This window comes from Bufo gargarizans, chromosome 3 (genome assembly GCF_014858855.1).
Source record: "Bufo gargarizans isolate SCDJY-AF-19 chromosome 3, ASM1485885v1, whole genome shotgun sequence".
NCBI classification, from domain to species: Eukaryota; Metazoa; Chordata; class Amphibia; order Anura; family Bufonidae; genus Bufo; species Bufo gargarizans.
The window spans coordinates 491,269,950-491,288,331 of record NC_058082.1 but is presented as its reverse complement, the minus strand read 5'-3'; the positions used below and the strand labels follow the sequence as shown (position 1 = coordinate 491,288,331).

General features: G+C 46.0%; 1 protein-coding gene across 2 annotated transcripts in view; it reads right to left on the bottom strand.

The window, feature by feature from the left end:
• The window catches only part of LOC122930432 (rap1 GTPase-activating protein 2-like), a 182,345-nt gene that overhangs the window by 97,121 nt on the left and 66,842 nt on the right, over nucleotides 1-18,382 (bottom strand). For both annotated transcript variants that reach the window (XM_044283839.1, XM_044283840.1), the window contains exon 5: nucleotides 13,550-13,759. In XM_044283839.1, the coding sequence (XP_044139774.1) occupies nucleotides 13,550-13,759 (210 nt within the window). The remainder of the gene's footprint in view (nucleotides 1-13,549; nucleotides 13,760-18,382) is intronic.

Here is an 18,382-nt window from a genome sequence, read left to right as displayed (position 1 = left end):
CCGTAACAGAGAATCTGTCTTCATGTCAGCAGAGAATTAGTCTGCATGTCATAGCAGAGAATGAGGCTTCACGTCAGCCACCACTGCAACAGTCCATTGGCATATATTTAGGCCCAGCACCCAGGCAGAGGAGGGAGGTCCCGTAACAGAGAATCTGTCTTCATGTCAGCAGAGAATCAGTCTGCATGTCATAGCAGAGAATCAGGCTTCACGTCAGCCACCACTGCAACAGTCCATTGTCAGATATTTAGGCCCAGCACCCAGGCAGAGGAGAGAGGTCCCGTAACAGAGAATCTGGCTTCATGTCAGCAGAGAATCAGTCTGCATGTCATAGCAGAGAATGAGGCTTCACGTCAGCCACCACTGCAACAGACCATTGGCATATATTTAGGCCCAGCACACACACAGGCAGAGGAGAGAGGTCCCGTAACAGAGAATCTGTCTTCATGTCAGCAGAGAATTAGTCTGCATGTCATAGCAGAGAATGAGGCTTCACGTCAGCCACCAATGCAACAGTCCATTGTCAGATATTTAGGCCCAGCACACAGGCAGAGGAGGGAGGTCCCGTAACAGAGAATCTGTCTTCATGTCAGCAGAGAATCAGTCTGCATGTCATAGCAGAGAATCAGGCTTCACGTCAGCCACCACTGCAACAGTCCATTGTCAGATATTTAGGCCCAGCACACAGGCAGAGGAGGGAGGTCCCGTAACAGAGAATCTGTCTTCATGTCAGCAGAGAATTAGTCTGCATGTCATAGCAGAGAATCAGGCTTCACGTCAGCCACCACTGTAACAGTCCATTGTCATATATTTAGGCCCAGCACCCAGGCAGAGGAGGGAGGTCCCGTAACAGAGAATCTGGCTTCATGTCAGCAGAGAATTAGTCTGCATGTCATAGCAGAGAATGAGGCTTCACGTCAGCCACCACTGCAACAGTCCATTGGCATATATTTAGGCCCAGCACACAGGCAGAGGAGAGAGGTCCCGTAACAGAGAATCTGTCTTCATGTCAGCAGAGAATTAGTCTGCATGTCATAGCAGAGAATGAGGCTTCACGTCAGCCACCACTGCAACAGTCCATTGGCATATATTTAGGCCCAGCACACAGGCAGAGGAGAGAGGTCCCGTAACAGACAATCTGGCTTCATGTCAGCAGAGAATCATTCTGCATGTCATAGCAGAGAATCAGGCTTCACGTCACCCAACATTGGAACAGTCCATTGGCATATATTTAGGCCCCGGCACCCAGACAGAGGAGAGGTTCATTCAACTTTGGGTAGCCTCGCAATATAATGGTAAAATGAAAATAAAAATAGGATTGAATGAGGAAGTGCCCTGGAGTCCAATAATATATGGTTAAGGGGAGGTAGTTAATGTCTAATCTGGACAAGGGACGGACAGATCCTGTGGGATCCATGCCTGGTTCATTTTTATGAACGTCAGCTTGTCCACATTGGCTGTAGACAGGCGGCTGCGTTTGTCTGTAATGACGCCCCCTGCCGTGCTGAATACACGTTCAGACAAAACGCTGGCCGCCGGGCAGGCCAGCACCTCCAAGGCATAAAAGGCTAGCTCTGGCCACGTGGACAATTTAGAGACCCAGAAGTTGAATGGGGCCGAACCATCAGTCAGTACGTGGAGGGGTGTGCACATGTACTGTTCCACCATGTTAGTGAAATGTTGCCTCCTGCTAACACGTTGCGTATCAGGTGGTGGTGCAGTTAGCTGTGGCGTGTTGACAAAAGTTTTCCACATCTCTGCCATGCTAACCCTGCCCTCAAAGGAGCTGGCATTGACACAGCTGCCTTGGCGACCTCTTGCTCCTCCTCTGCCTTGGCCTTGGGCTTCCACTTGTTCCCCTGTGACATTTGGGAATGCTCTCAGTAGCGCGTCTACCAACGTGCGCTTGTACTCGCGCATCTTCCTATCACGCGCCAGTGCAGGAAGTAAGGTGGGCACATTGTCTTTGTAGCGTGGATCCAGCAGGGTGGCAACCCAGTAGTCCGCACAGGTTAAAATGTGGGCAACTCTGCTGTCGTTGCGCAGGCACTGCAGCATGTAGTCGCTCATGTGTGCCAGGCTGCCCAGGGGTAAGGACAAGCTGTCCTCTGTGGGAGGCGTATCGTCATCGTCCTGCCTTTCCCCCCAGCCACGCACCAGTGATGGACCCGAGCTGCGTTGGGTGCCACCCAGCTGTGACCATGCTTCATCCTCATCCTCCTCCACCTCCTCCTCATCCTCGTCCTCCTCGTCCTCCAGTAGTGGGCCCTGTCTGGCCACATTTGTACCTGGCCTCTGCTGTTGCCAAAAACCTCCCTCTGAGTCACTTCGAAGAGACTGGCCTGAAAGTGCTAAAAATGACCCCTCTTCCTCCTCCTCCTCCTCCTCCTCCTCCTCCTGGGCCACCTCCTTGCATCATCGCCCTAAGTGTTTTCTCAAGGAGACATAGAAGTGGTATTGTAACGCTGATAACGGCGTCATCGCCACTGGCCATGTTGGTGGAGTACTCGAAACAGCGCAACAGGGCACACAGGTCTCGCATGGAGGCCCAGTCATTGGTGGTGAAGTGGTGCTGTTCTGTAGTGCGACTGACCCGTGCGTGCTGCAGCTGAAACTCCACTATGGCCTGCTGCTGCTCGCACAGTCTGTCCAGCATGTGCAAGGTGGAGTTCCACCTGGTGGGCACGTCGCATATGAGGCGGTGAGCGGGAAGGCCGAAGTTACGCTGTAGCGCAGACAGGCGAGCAGCAGCAGGATGTGAACGCCGGAAGCGCGAACAGACGGCCCGCACTTTATGCAGCAGCTCTGACATGTCGGGGTAGTTGTGAATGAACTTCTGCACCACCAAATTCAGCACATGCGCCAAGCAAGGGATGTGCGTCAAATTGGCTAGTCCCAGAGCTGCAACGAGATTTCGCCCATTATCGCACACCACCAGGCCGGGCTTGAGGCTCACCGGCAGCAACCACTCGTCGGTCTGTTGTTCTATACCCCGCCACAACTCCTGTGCGGTGTGGGGCCTGTCCCCCAAACATATGAGTTTCAGAATGGCCTGCTGACGTTTACCCCGGGCTGTGCTGAAGTTGGTGGTGAAGGTGTGTGGCTGACTGGATGAGCAGGTGGAAGAAGAGGAGGAGGAAGCCGAGAAGGAGGAGGTGGCAACGGGAGGCAAAGAATGTTGCCCTGCGATCCTTGGCGGCGGAAGGACGTGCGCCAAACAGCTCTCCGCCTGGGGCCCAGCTGCCACTACATTTACCCAGTGTGCAGTTAGGGAGATATAGCGTCCCTGGCCGTGCTTACTGGTCCACGTATCTGTGGTTAGGTGGACCTTGCTACAGATGGCGTTGCGCAGTGCACACTTGATTTTATCGGATACTTGGTTGTGCAGGGAAGGCACGGCTCTCTTGGAGAAGTAGTGCCGGCTGGGAACAACATACTGTGGGACAGCAAGCGACATGAGCTGTTTGAAGCTGTCTGTGTCCACCAGCCTAAATGACAGCATTTCATAGGCCAGTAGTTTAGAAATGCTGGCATTCAGGGCAAGGGATCGAGGGTGGCTAGGTGGGAATTTACGCTTTCTCTCAAATGTTTGTGAGATGAAGAGCTGAACGCTGGCGTGTGACATGGTTGAGACGCTTGGTGACGGAGGTGGTGGTGGTGGTGTTGGTGGTACATCCCCTGTTTGCTGGGCGGCAGGTGCCAACGTTCCTCCAGAGGCGGAGGAAGAGGCCGAGGCGGCAGCAGCAGAAGAGGCCGAGGCGGCAGCAGCAGAAGAGGGAGCAGGGGGAGCCTGAGTGACTTCCTTGGTTTTAAGGTGTTTACTCCACTGCAGTTCATGCTTTGCATGCAGGTGCCTGGTCATGCAGGTTGTGCTCAGGTTCAGAACGTTAATGCCTCGCTTCAGGCTCTGATGGCACAGCGTGCAAACCACTCGGGTCTTGTCGTCAGCACATTGTTTGAAGAAGTGCCATGCCAGGGAACTCCTTGAAGCTGCCTTTTGGGTGCTCGGTCCCAGATGGCGGCGGTCAGTAGCAGGCGGAGTCTCTTGGCGGCGGGTGTTCTGCTTTTGCCCACTGCTCCCTCTTTTGCTACGCTGTTGGCTCGGTCTCACCACTGCCTCTTCCTCCGAACTGTGAAAGTCAGTGGCACGACCTTCATTCCATGTGGGGTCTAGGACCTCATTGTCCCCTGCATCGTCTTCCATCCAGTCTTGATCCCTGACCTCCTGTTCGGTCTGCACACTGCAGAAAGACGCAGCAGTTGGCACCTGTGTTTCGTCATCATCAGAGACATGCTGAGGTGGTATTCCCATGTCCTCATCATCAGGAAACATAAGTGGTTGTGCGTCAGTGCATTCTATGTCTTTCACCGCTGGGGAAGGGCTAGGTGGATGCCCTTGGGAAACCCTGCCAGCGGAGTCTTCAAACAGCATAAGAGACTGCTGCATAACTTGAGGCTGAGACAGTTTCCCTGGTATGCATGGGGGTGATTTGACAGACTGATGGGGTTGGTTTTCAGGCGCCATCTGTGCGCTTTCTGCAGAAGACTGGGTGGGAGATAATGTGAACGTGCTGGATCCACTGTCGGCCACCCAATTGACTAATGCCTGTACCTGCTCAGGCCTTACCATCCTTAGAACGGCATTGGGCCCCACCATATATCGCTGTAAATTCTGGCGGCTACTGGGACCTGAGGTAGTTGGTACACTAGGACGTGTGGATGTGGCAGAACGGCCACGTCCTCTCCCAGCACCAGAGGGTCCACTAACACCACCACGACCATGTCCGCGTCCCTTACTAGATGTTTTCCTCATTGTTATCGTTCACCACAACAACAAAAATATTATTTGGCCCAATGTATTGTATTCAAATTCAGCTGGATATAAATTTGAGGCCTAGTATTTAGGCGCTGGGTGACAGGTATGGGTTTAGTGACAGAATTAGACTTGGAAATGCACAGTAGCGTGTGTGTGAAGTTATTCTGAATGACCCTATGTGCACCTTCAATATGATCTACCCTTTTAGGGATAGATTTCAAATAGCTCTGATACAGCAGAAACCACTAAATTTTTAAATTGCTAAATTGGGAATTGTATTTCAACCCAGAACAAAAAATGTGCTTTGACGGACACTAAATAACTTGCCCAGCAACAACAGTACAGCGGTAACGAGAGATTTAGCGGGATATAAATTTGAGGCCTAGTATTTAGGCGCTGGGTGACCGGTATGGATTTAGTGACAGAATTAGACTGGGATATGCACAGTAGCGTGTGTGTGTGAAGTTATTCTGAATGACCCTATGTGCACCTTGAATATTATATACCCTTTTAGGGATAGATTTCAAATAGCTCTGATATAGCAGAAACCACTAAATTTTTAAATTGATAAATTGGGAATTGTATTTCAACCCAGAACAAAAAATGTGCTTTGACGGACACTAAATAACTTGCCCAGCAACAACAGTACAGCGGTAACGAGAGATTTAGCGGGATATAAATTTGAGGCCTAGTATTTAGGCGCTGGGTGACAGGTATGGATTTAGTGACAGAATTAGACTGGGATATGCACAGTAGCGTGTGTGTGTGAAGTTATTCTGAATGACCCTATGTGCACCTTGAATATTATATACCCTTTTAGGGATAGATTTCAAATAGCTCTGATATAGCAGAAACCACTAAATTTTTAAATTGCTAAATTGGGAATTGTATTTCAACCCAGAACAAAAAATGTGCTTTGACGGACACTAAATAACTTTCCCAGCCACAACAGGACAGCGGTAACGAGAGATTTAGCGGGATATAAATTTGAGGCCTAGTATTTAGGCGCTGGGTGACAGGTATGGGTTTAGTGACAGAATTAGACTTGGAAATGCACAGTAGCGGGTGTGTGTGAAGTTATTCTGAATGACCCTATGTGCACCTTGAATATTATATACCCTTTTAGGGATAGATTTCAAATAGCTCTGATATAGCAGAAACCACTAAATTATGAAATTGCTAAATTGGGAATTGTATTTCAACCCAGAACAAAAAATGTGCTTTGACGGACACTAAATAACTTGCCCAGCAACAACAGTACAGCGGTAACGAGAGATTTAGCGGGATATAAATTTGAGGCCTAGTATTTAGGCCCTGGGTGACCGGTATGGATTTAGTGACAGAATTAGACTGGGATATGGCCAAAAAATAACCACACTATTGCTGGTTAAATGCACTTGGTGACGGGCGCAGCTTGCCCCTGATGTAGTATATGGCCAAAAAATGAACAGACTATTGCTGGTTAAATGCACTTGGTGTCACAGCTTGACCAACCACACTACTGAGGGTTAAATGCACTTGGTGACGGGCGCAGCTTGCCCCTGATGTAGTATATGGCCAAAAAATGAACAGACTATTGCTGGTTAAATGCACTTGGTGACGGGCGCAGCTTGCCCCTGATTTAGTATATGGCCAAAAAATGAACAGACTATTGCTGGTTAAATGCACTTGGTGTGATAGCTTGACCAACCACACTACTGAGGGTTAAATGCACTTGGTGACGGGCGCAGCTTGCCCCTGATGTAGTATATGGCCAAAAAATAAACAGACTATTGCTGGTTAAATGCACTTGGTGTGACAGCTTCACCCTGATGTAGGCTTTAGCCAAAAAACAAACGCACCATTGAGGGTTAAATGCACTTGGTGACAGGCGCAGCTTGCCCCTGATGTAGTATATGGCCAAAAAATAAACAGACTATTGCTGGTTAAATGCACTTGGTGTGACAGCTTCACCCTGATGTAGGCTTTAGCCAAAAAACAACCACACCATTGAGGGTTAAATGCACTTGGTCGCAGCTTGTGCTGGCGCACCACAAGACACAAAATGGCCGCCGATCACCCCAGAAAAATGTGACTGACAAACGGTCTGGGCAGCCTAAAAACAGTGAGCAATTGAGGATCAGCAGCTCAATGATCCACAGCTGCAGATCGATCAGTTAATCAAGTCCTTTGGAGGAGTTAATCTGCCTAATCTCGCCCTACTGTCGCAGCCGCAACCTCTCCCTACGCTAATCAGAGCAGAGTGACGGGCGGCGCTATGTGACTCCAGCTTAAATAGAGGCTGAGTCACATGGTGCTCTGGCCAATCACAGCCATGCCAATAGTAGGCATGGTTGTGATGGCCTCTTGGGGCAAGTAGTATGACGCTTGTTGATTGGCTGCTTTGCAGCCTTTCAAAAAGCGCCAAGAAAGCGTCACAAAAGCGCCAAGAAAGCGACGAACACCGAACCCGGACTTTTACGAAAATGTCCGGGTTCGGGTCCGTGTCACGGACACCCCAAAATTCGGTACGAACCCGAACTATACAGTTCGAGTTCGCTCATCCCTAATTACAAACTTATTCAGATCCAGGTCCTGGTTTGAAAAATGTTGAATATTATTTTGTGGGACAACCTCTAATTTCCTTTCAGGCTCAAGTGAGCACAGGAAAGATGGTAGTGGTAACTATGCCCATGCTTAGCTGAGCTGTGATTTGGTCTTTTGTTTTTGACTGTATATTGTTAATATGGACTCTGGGATTGTCAATTATTTCCCCTGTGTGGTGAATGCCATACACACACAATTATATATATATTGGTTTGAAACCCTGACAAGCTGTTAAATGTCACCTGGACACCATTCTCCCTGATGAATCCTTGAGCACTAAAGGAGGGAACACATAAACGAGTGTGTAATAGGTTCCAGTATAGGGTAACCCTTGTCCGGGTTACTGCTTATATGGGTGATTGTCATTGTCAATGCACATATAATGAACAGTTTTCTGAACTTTTTTTTATGGCTGTTTCTCTAGCCATATTGGGGCTATTGTTTTCATGTATTTCAATTATATTTGTAGGACACACATATTGGCATCCCATATACAATGGCATGCAAAAGTTAAAGATGACACACTCCCTTTGAATTTTAGCAAAAACAATTTATATTTTTCATCTTTTATGTTTTTAAAATAACAAAAAAGTAAAAGGACATGAAGAAAAAGCATCCTGCATGGTTTGTACATAGCAGTCCTCCTTTTGGAAAGTATTACAGCTTTTGTAAACACTTTTTGTAGCCAGCTAAGAGTTTTTCAGTTCTTGTATGAGGGATTTTCATCCATTCTTCCTTGCAAAAGTCTTCCCATTCTGTGAGATTCCTGGGCCATTTTGCATGCACTGCTCTTTTAAGGTCTATCCACAGATTTTCCGATGTTCAGTAGTGTTGATCACGAATATTCGAATTGAAAATTTTTATCGCAAATATTGGCACTTTGAGAATTCGCTAATATTTAGAATATAGTGATATATATTCGTAATTTCGAATATTCAAGTTTTTTTTTAAATCAGTACACATGATCCTTCCTTGCTTCTAGCTTGTGGGCCAATGAGAAGGCTGCAATATCTTTGACTTTAGGAGTAGTGTAGATTGTGATTTTTTTTGTTGATTTTTTCGAATATTCACTATATTGCTATATATTCTTGTTTTTGAATATTACGAATATTCTAAAAAAAACTAATATATTCGTTTTCTAGAATATTTGTCTTTTTTTTTAATCTGTAAAGTTGTTCCACTTTGGCATACTCCTCCCCGACAAGCATCCCGTCACCATGGGAACTCCTGGGGGTTAGAATATACCATCGGATCTAAGTTTTCACGATATCATAGATTTTTATTCTGAAAATTCTCATTACGAAAATTCTCATTACGAAAATTCGCAATAAACACTACTCCTAACGAATATTTGAATAACACACAAAATATCACAAATTCGAATATGACCCCTGCCGCTCATCACTAATGTTCAGATCAGAGGACTGTGAGGGCCATGGTAAAACCTTCAGCTTGTGCGTTTTGAGGTAGTCTATTGTGGATTTTGAGGTGTGTTTACGAGCATTATCCATTTGTAGAGGCCATCCTCTTTTAACTTCAGCTTTTTTACAGTTGGTGTTATGTTTGCTTTCAGAATTTGCTAGAATTTCATTGAGTCCCTTTTTCCCTGTACCTGTAAATTTGTTCCCCATGTCATTGGCTGCAAAACAACTCCAAAGCGTGACTAATCCACCCCCATGCTTAATGGTTGGAGAGGTATTCTTTTCATAACATTCTGTACCCTTTTTGTCCAAATATACCTTTACTCATTTTGGCCAAAGAGTTCTACTTTAACCTAATCGGTCCACAAGATTTGCCTCCAAAATGCATCAGGCTTGTTTAGATGTTCTTTTGCAAACTTCTGACTGAATTTTGGCGTTAGGACGCAAGAGAGGTTTTCTTCTGATAACTCTTCCATGAAGGCAATATTTGTGCAGGTGTCGCTGTAAAACAATGTACCACAACTTCAGAGTTTGCTAAATCTTCCTGAATGTCTTTTGCAGTCAAGTAGGGGTTCTGATTTGCCTTCCTAGCAATAGAACAAGCAGCTGTCTCTGAAAATTTTCTAGGTCTTCTAGACCTTCTCTTGATATCCACTGTTCCTCTTAACTGCCATTTCTTAATTACATTTCAAACTGAGGAAATGGCATCCTGAAAACACTTTGCTATTTTCTTATAGCTTTCTCCTGCTTTGTGGTCCTCAACCATTTTCAGAGGCCGCTGCTTAGAAGAACTTATTATTGCTGTTTTTTGGGACAAGCTTAGAGGAGTCTGATTGTATATATAAAGCTTTGAAATTTGTATTACCTGGGCTTTCCTAGTGATGATTGTGAACAAGCCTTAACCCTAACAGGCTATTTCGGTGTGTTATCTGAGCACTCAAATCTCCTTGGATTCCCATACTTTTGCAGGGTACTCCTTATCTTTTTTCTCTCTAAACTTATACAAAACCGAAGTAATACACCAATATTGCAAAGCCTGTTTCATCTTTAACTTTTTGCATTTTGGAGACCATTTCATCTTCAACTTGCTTAGCTGTTCACAGTAACAGTAATTTTGACCAGGGTGCCAAAACTTTTGCATGCCACTGAATGTGTTTTATAGCTATCAATAAAAGCTAAGTTTAAATGACTGTACAATTAGCAGAGTGCTGTCTCTGTATGGAGACTTAGTGGCAATGATCCATGGGTAAATAATATGCAAAGAGGAATCTCCCAGGGAAAGAAAATCATCTCGCTAGCACCACCTTGTGGAAGTGGCTCCCTATGAGTCAAAATCCAACTTTTTAATAATCCTTGGAACATGACAAGGGAAAAAATCCAAGTCAAATCTCGATCCACATACAGCTGTACCGGGCTGCTTCTCCCTAATCAGTATGGTGTAGAATTCGGGATGGCTGAGTGAGATGCCTTGAATGCATGGGGGTGTTACTGGCTTTCCTTAAAGAGACCAGCTGTGTATGGAGTCTTATCAACAATACTCTGTGTTTTGGAGACTTAGTGGCAATGCTTCATGGGAAAATAATATTCAAAGATTTATCTCCCTGACAAAGAGAGCAATCTCGCAAATATCACCTTTTTGAAGTGGTTCCCTATGACTAAAAGTCTGTATTTTAAATAGCCTATATTAAACCTAAGGTCTGTTTACACATTTCAGGATTTTTTAAGGAAAAAAATAAACACTCAAGATCAGATCATCAGAGGAGATGACAGCAGCATTTACATACAGCAATCACCTCTGCAGTATGATGATGCCACAGCAATCACTTGTCCCCCTAGAAAATATTTTTTTCTGGGCAGCAGATTACTATTTACACAGGCACAGAAACAGTGATTTTAGGTACCAGCAGAAGGACAGGATCACCCGATAAATGAGTGTTTGCTTGGTCATTGGGTGATTTACGGCACCTTTTATACAGGCCAATTATGGGGAATGAGTTTTTCTACAAATGCTCATCCCCAATAATTGCCCTGATTCTAAGTCGGTGTAAAAGGACCTTAAGCCATATCCTTTCCTACTATACTTTATTCCTGGCACTTACAACATCTGATCTTCTGTTGGTTAAATGTTTGTCCTTTAGCTATGGAGGAAGAAGAGATGGTCAGACATGTTGGTGGGCTGGAGTAATATCTGTGCAGTTGCTTGTAATCATCACATACATCATGTGTTGGATATTGTACCGGTTCCAGTACTAAACCTCTCCATATCAGTCATTAGTGCACACGTGGGGATAGGGAAGTGAGAGACAACAAATCCCCTTAATGATTGAGAAGAGTAATAAATAGCACTTCTGATAATTACACGTCCTTCTAATACATCAGATCATTTTAATTATAAAAGGTGACTGACTATTTAACTACAGAGTAAAATGTCCCCCAGGAAGAAGGGAATATGGAACTACAATTTATTTTGTACAGTATTTAAAATCTAAGTCCACTCAAAGTAAAACCACAGAAGGATAATGATCAGGTCACTATATTTTGTAGGAATGAGATAAAAGGGCCTAATTTTTTATGTATAGTATTTTGCAATGGTATAAAAGCCAATTGGGTCAATTTACTGTACTATTGAAAAAGCACCAGAATTGAGCCAAAAAACTGGTGCAAATGCCTTGCACCACATTTAGTAAACATTTTAGAAACCTTTTCCATTTCACCCAGGGCCATGGCTTGGTGGAAAGGGGCAGTTGCTTCACTGGAAAGGACATGGCCTAAATGTAACATTGTGTGCCAAAAAGTGCCAAAAGTTTAGGTAAACTAAGTCAACAAACAAGGTGATGTAAAGTTAGCCTGGGCAGTGTAAAGCTGTGGCAGATTTAACATCCAGCTTTAGCCGCTGTAATAAATCTGGTGCAGTGTAAGATTGACTTCCAAGTTTACATTATCTCCTACATTTAGTAGACAGTATTAGTAAATTTCCCCCAATGTATTGTTATTGCAGTATATTTGGCGGACACTGGCAGATACAACTGGTGGCAGGGGTGGGGCAAGCTCTCTTATTATTAGGCTCGCCTTACACATCTCAGTGATCTCGGCAAGATTATTCAATGATCTAATGTGTATGATATCCCCGACGGCAGATGTTGGTCGAAAAATAGATTGTCTATTTGGATTTTAGGATGTCAGATCTCTTGTCCCCACTAGATTAATATTTATTCTAGAGGCATCTGGTTATTACTGGTATATTCCTATCTCTACATTAAAATAGAACATGCAGATTCAGCTGAGCAAAGCATGCATGTTTACGGTAGAGCTGCGAGAGAATGACGGCCAAATGAGTGTTTGGCCAACGCGCATCTCAAGTCTAAGAAAACGAATGTGTGCAGCCAGCTATATCACAGCTCCATGCCTCACTACTTTTTAAATGAGTATTCCCATCTCAGACATACATATCTGGAGCAATGCACACCATTATTTTAACTATGTGATTTCATAAAAATGCTGCACTCTAGTGTATTTTTGACCAAGAGGGTTTAGAGATGATTTTTTGGCAGGCAAAACACCAGATCCAGATTTGGCTGAAGGTCTATGGGAAATATGAAACGCAGGACACACAATGCCCCCCAATGCATGAGAAGGTGGACCAGAATTTCAGCCAAAGGAGAAACAGCAGGGGACACTGCCAGCGAGGAAAATGTAATGAACATAAAAACCTCACAATATTTTTACTGTATGTAATACTTCATTTGAAGTGCCTTATTCTATTGCATGGTAATACATTTTGTAGCATAACTATAAAGAAATCCAGCAACTGAAGACTCATGAATGGATATCTCTCAGTAACCCTCATCTTTCACTCCCTGTCTGCACAGAGATAAGCAGAATCATCACTGTAGGTCTGGGCAGGGGCGTAGCTAAAGGCTTATGGGCCCTAGTGCAAGAATTCAGCTTGGGCCCCAATTCCCTCATTGCTATGTGGCCAGGGGCAGGGAAGTATATAGCCTTCGTTGTGCCTGAGGCAAAAATTGAAATGGAACCCCCTTCATGCCAAATTCTTAACCTAACCTCTTCCCTCCAGCCAGAGTTGAGACCTGCATACACTTTCTATAATACCAGTGTCTTCTTATGCACCACAAGGGTCTTTGGGCCCCCTCAGGCTCCTGGGCCCGGTAGCGACTGCTACCTCTGCACCCCTTATAGCTACGCCCCTGGGTCTGGGCTATATAATACAGGCTATAAACCCATACAAAATATGCCATCTTATGTGTTAATTAGGTTTTCATGGCTCCTGATATTGATGACCTATCTTAAACATAGGTAATTAATATGTGATCAGATAACCCACAATCTTACCGATGAGCTGTTTCCGACAGCCTCCATCACACTGTGATTGGAGAGGGAACAACAGCTCCATATGAAGTATGGTGGTCATGCCAGGTTACTGCAGCTTAGCTCCCATTGATTTCAATTGGGGCCAAGGAGCAGTACCCACCACGGTAACTACACATTGAAAGGAGCTTTGCTTCCTGTTCCATTCAAAGTGCCGATACCAGTGACATAAGCTGCAGTGAACAGCTGATTGGCAAGGGGTGCGGGTTGTTTGCCCTCCACTGATGGGATATTAATGACCTATCCTGAGGATAGGTCATCAATATTGAAAGCCTGGAAAACCTTTTCAAGTTACTTAACATTACAGATAGGAAGAAATAATTTGAAAAAAAACACAAACCTTCCCCAAGAAGTGTTTTCTGTATGCCCGAGCTGAGCCTTTATATTCTAATTTATATCCATATGTGCTGGGGCTCATGGGTTCTTCTTCTTCATCACATATACTACTGTCTGAAGATGTTGGAGTGCTTATATTTTCTGGATCTTCTATCCAATATCCCCCAAACTGAGGCAGAATGATGAGTGGGTAAGTGGTGTCCTTCTCCAGGATCTACAATATGAAAGAGCAAACAGGTAAAACTTACATGTTCTATTCCAGAAAAGTCTACTAACCGAACATAGTCAAGGCAAATTGTGTGTGCATTAAGATGGATCGGTGAATCAGCATCATTAATAGCTATGCACAGCTTAGACGTTGAGAAAATGATTCTTAAAAACGTAGAACCAAAATAGTAAATAATATTTATTGAAAACTATTTAGAAAGTTAATTAATTTGCATTAAGGAAACAAATGAGCTATAAAAAAAAATTACTGCAAAGGGTCCACAGCCTCTAAACCAATGGCTTTTTGGATCTAGTAATGAAGATCTCCAAAAAGGATATGATTAGAGATAAGTACATTTCTCAAAAATTCAATTCGGTCGATTCGCCAAATTTTAAAAAAAAATGTGGATCGATCCGAATTTATATGCGGCAAATCACGTTTAAAACGGCTATTTCCTGGCTGCAGAGAGCCTTTACAGTGATGTAGAACACTGTGCCGTGCAGTAACACGCATAGGGAGTCTGCTGTGGTAATGAAACAATACTGTGAGTCAGTATGACATGCAGATGACAGGCGTCACTCTTAGAATCACTGCACACTTCACTTATTATATTATATATATTATACAACCAAAACTGACCAAATAACTTACAGGTCAATGTTAGCGTCAGAAAGAAGTGCACTCCTTTTACACCGTTGGCAGCTGATTTCACATAAATGTCTACAGAACCAATTCTATTAAACGCTTATACAAGTAGAGCCCCCCGACAGAGTGGAGAGGGTGTCAGCAGTAAGTTTGTGTTGACTTCACTGATTAATTTGCCCTTCCTCTGATCTGTCAGAACAATAACCCCCCAAAAAACAGAACCTGTCTGTTGAGCATCCGCCTTCACTCGGTCAGCATTTGGTCCATTTGGGTAATCCATCAGTATTGCTAAAGCCCAAAAAAACAGGAGTGGTCCAAAACAGAGATATTTGCATGTCTTTTGTGTTTTTGTACCCACTCCTGCTTTTGGCTACCAAATCATAAGCCAATTCTGATGCAAAATAGGGACCATGTCATGCAGACCTTACAGCTGTTACATAGACAGGATCCGTTGTGCGTCTCATTTTTCCTTCCTTCTGACAGATGAAGGGCAGGGTCAAATAAATGATGATGTCAGCCAGGCCGAAAGGCAAAGTAGTGGCCCAGTCATGAAGTGGGAAGGGTGGGAACAGCATGAGAAGACCACAGAGTAGCCCTATGACATAGTGGTGAGGTGGAAGCAGCATGAGGAAACCACAGAATGGCCCAATTACAGAGTCTGGGGGTGGCAGCAGCATCAGAAGGAGGCCACAGAGTGGCACATTGACAGTGTGGAGGTGGCAGCAGCATCAGGAGGCCACAGAGTGGCATAATCACAGAGTGTAGAGGTGGTGGCAGCATCAGGAGGAGGCCACAGGGTGGCACAATGTCAGTGTGGAAGTGGCAGCAGCATCAGGAGGCTACAGAGTGACACAATGACAGTGTGTGGAGGATGCAGCAGCATTATCAGGAGGCCACAGAGTGGCACAATGACAGAGTGTGGAGGTGGCGGCGGCAGCATCAGGAGGAGGCCACAGGGTGGCACAATGGTAATGTGGAGGTGGCAACCGCAGCATCAGAAGGCCACAGAGTGGCAAGGTGACACAGTGTGGAGGTTGCAGCAGCATCAGGAGACCACAGATGGCAAGGTGACAGTGTGGAGGAGGCAGCAGCATCAGGAGACCACAGAGTGGCAAAATGACATAGTGTGGAGGTGGTAGCAGCAGGAGGAGACCACAGAGTGGCAAGGTGACATAATGTGGAGGTGGCAGCAGCATGAGAAGACCACAGAGTGGCAAGGGGACATAGTGTGGAGGTGGCAGCAGCATCAGGAGACCACAGAGTGACCTGGTAAAAAAGTTGGGAGGTGGGTGGCAATACCAGTACCAGCTAAAGATGGTGGGTGAAAGAAGGAGCACTTGGCATCAGATGTGTGGCATCAGGCGGGTGGCAGCATCAGAATAGTAACTGAGGCAGGTAGCCAGAGGAAACCGGTCTCTTTTGTCAAAGTGTTGGTGTGGCATGGATGATCTAGTGTGATACATCAGGCATTGGTGGGTGGAAATCTTGGCTGATCCACACCTGATTCATCTTCACAAAGGTCAGACTCTCCACATTTTGGGTGGACAGGTGAGTTCTTCTTGCGGTAACTATGGCCTCCGCCGCACTAAACACCCGCTCTGATGCCACACTACTGGCCAGACAGGACAGCTTTTCCAGGGCAAACTCTGCCAGTTGTGGCCACAAATCCAGTTTGGTTGCCCAGTAGTCCAGCGGATCTTCAATGTGGGGTGGCAGGGTGCTGTACAAGTATGCACCAACCTGCTGATTCAGGTCCTGCTCCAGGTCTAGCTGCTGCTGGTGAGTAGTTTCTTCACTAGGTGGTGAAGAAAGCTGCTCATCAGCGACTCTAGACTCAAGTTGCTGCTGATGAAGCTGGAACTGCTCCTACCCCTCCACCCTTCTACAGCAGCCATGGCAGAGGAACGTGAGCCATCAGAGGGCCCCTTCGGTCAGACCTGTGAGAGGATAGACAATGGTGCTGATAGGCATATGCCAACTGACTACATAGGATGCCTCTGTAGTAGTTCAGTTTGTCCTCTCTCTCAGCGGACAATTCGGCTGTTACTACACAAGCAAGTGAAATTTGTGCAAGTGACTCGGAGGGACTCCCTGCCTCCATCTCCACTGCATACTGCCACGGTGTGTCTGGGTCCTCTGCCTCATCGTCCTCATCACCCTGTAGCTCCTCTGGCTGCTTCTGCTCCTCCTCTCCTGTCACCTGTGTATAAAAAACACCCATTTCGCTACAAATTGCTTGTGCTCCAATGTCCTCTTCCTCCTCCAGTTCAGCCCCCACAGGGCTCATGTGGCTGTAAGATCTAGGCGCCACGTCTCCAGTCCCCTGACCAGACAAATTTACTAGCATCTGTTCCAAAACATGAAGCAGTGGAATGACATTGTTCATCCCATAGTCCTGGCGACCCCCTCAAAGGGCCTGAGCAAATGGCAGGTGTCACGCATGAGCTGCCACTGACTGACATCGAAGTTACACAGGGGAGTACTCCTGTCCGCTTGGATCATCAAGAAATAGTTTATGGCCTTTCTCTGTTCGTATAGTTGGTCCAACATATGGAGGGTGGAATTCCAACGGGTGGAAACGTCGCATATCAGCCTATGTTGGGTGATGCCGTTCTGCCGCTGAAGCTCATGGAGGGTGTGCTTTGCGGTGTACAAGTGGCTGAAGTGCATGGCAAGTTTCCTGGCCATTTTTAGGATGTCTTGCAGATAGTTGGAAGACTTCAGGAATCGCTTGACAACCAGATTGAACACATGTGCCATGCAGGGCGCATGGCTCAGCCCTCCTTGACGCAGCGCCAACACCATGTTCTTCCAATTGTCGGTCACCATGGTTCCGATTTTCAGTTGTCGCTGAGAAAGCCAGGATTAGATTTCTTGATGAAGGACACAGAGCAGTTCCTACCCTGTGTGACTTAGGCAAACAAGGTGCAGAACAGCGTGACACCGCCGTGCCCTGTACATGTGTTATGCTGGAGGGGCACTGTGAATTGTCCCTGCAGTGGAAGCTGAGGACACGGTGGAGGATGAGGAGGCAGAGGCAGACATTGTCGCTGGACCAACAGCGTGATAACGTGAAGGCAGAAGCGGCGTCACCTGGCCAAGTTGCTGGTGTGGCTGTGCAGGAACCACAGTGGGCCATAAAGGACATGTATTGTCCCTGACCGTAGTTACAGCTCCACATGTCGGCGCTGCCGTGCACTTAAGCAGACACCGACAGGCTCATAGACTGGCCCACCTTCTGTTCTACATATGTGTGCAGGGCTGGTACTGCCTTTTTGGCATTGAAATGACGGCTTGGGACTCTCCACTTCGGCTCGGCACAAGCCATCAGTTCTCTGAAAGGTGCAGAGTCCACCACTTGGAAAGGGAGGAACTGCAGCACCAGCAACTTGGCCAAGAGCACATTCAGCTTCTGTGCTGTTGGATGAGTGCACAAATACTGTTGTCTCTTGGCAATCGCTTTGGTGATCGATTGCTGACAGAATGACTGACGAGTAGTAGGAGGAGGAGCGGGAGCATAAGGACCAGCAGATGATGGGAAGGACAGACAGTTCCCTTCGGCTGAGGTGGTGGAGCCTTGACTGCCTGAAATCGGGTGTGTGCCATTGGGTGATGCAGCAGTTTCTGCGGCAGGCTGAACCATCACATTAGAGCCATGGTTCTCCCAGGCCTTTATGGTTAAGATGCATATGTCGACGCAGGGCCGTGGTGCCAACATTGGCACTATAGCCCCGCTTCACCTTCTGCCCACAGTTTCTACCAATGGCCATGGTCACCTCCTCCGGCGGCTTAACAAAAAACTGCCACACTGCTGGGTAGGTGATTTCTTATTACCCAGGCTGTAAACTCCCCTACCAAACCCTGTACTACTTCAATACTGTGGAATGATTCCTCCCTATACTTTCCCTGAACTTCTATACAGCAAAATACAAGTTTTAAAGTCTTTCCTAGCATTCTTCCTGCACTAAGTACACTGGAAAATGT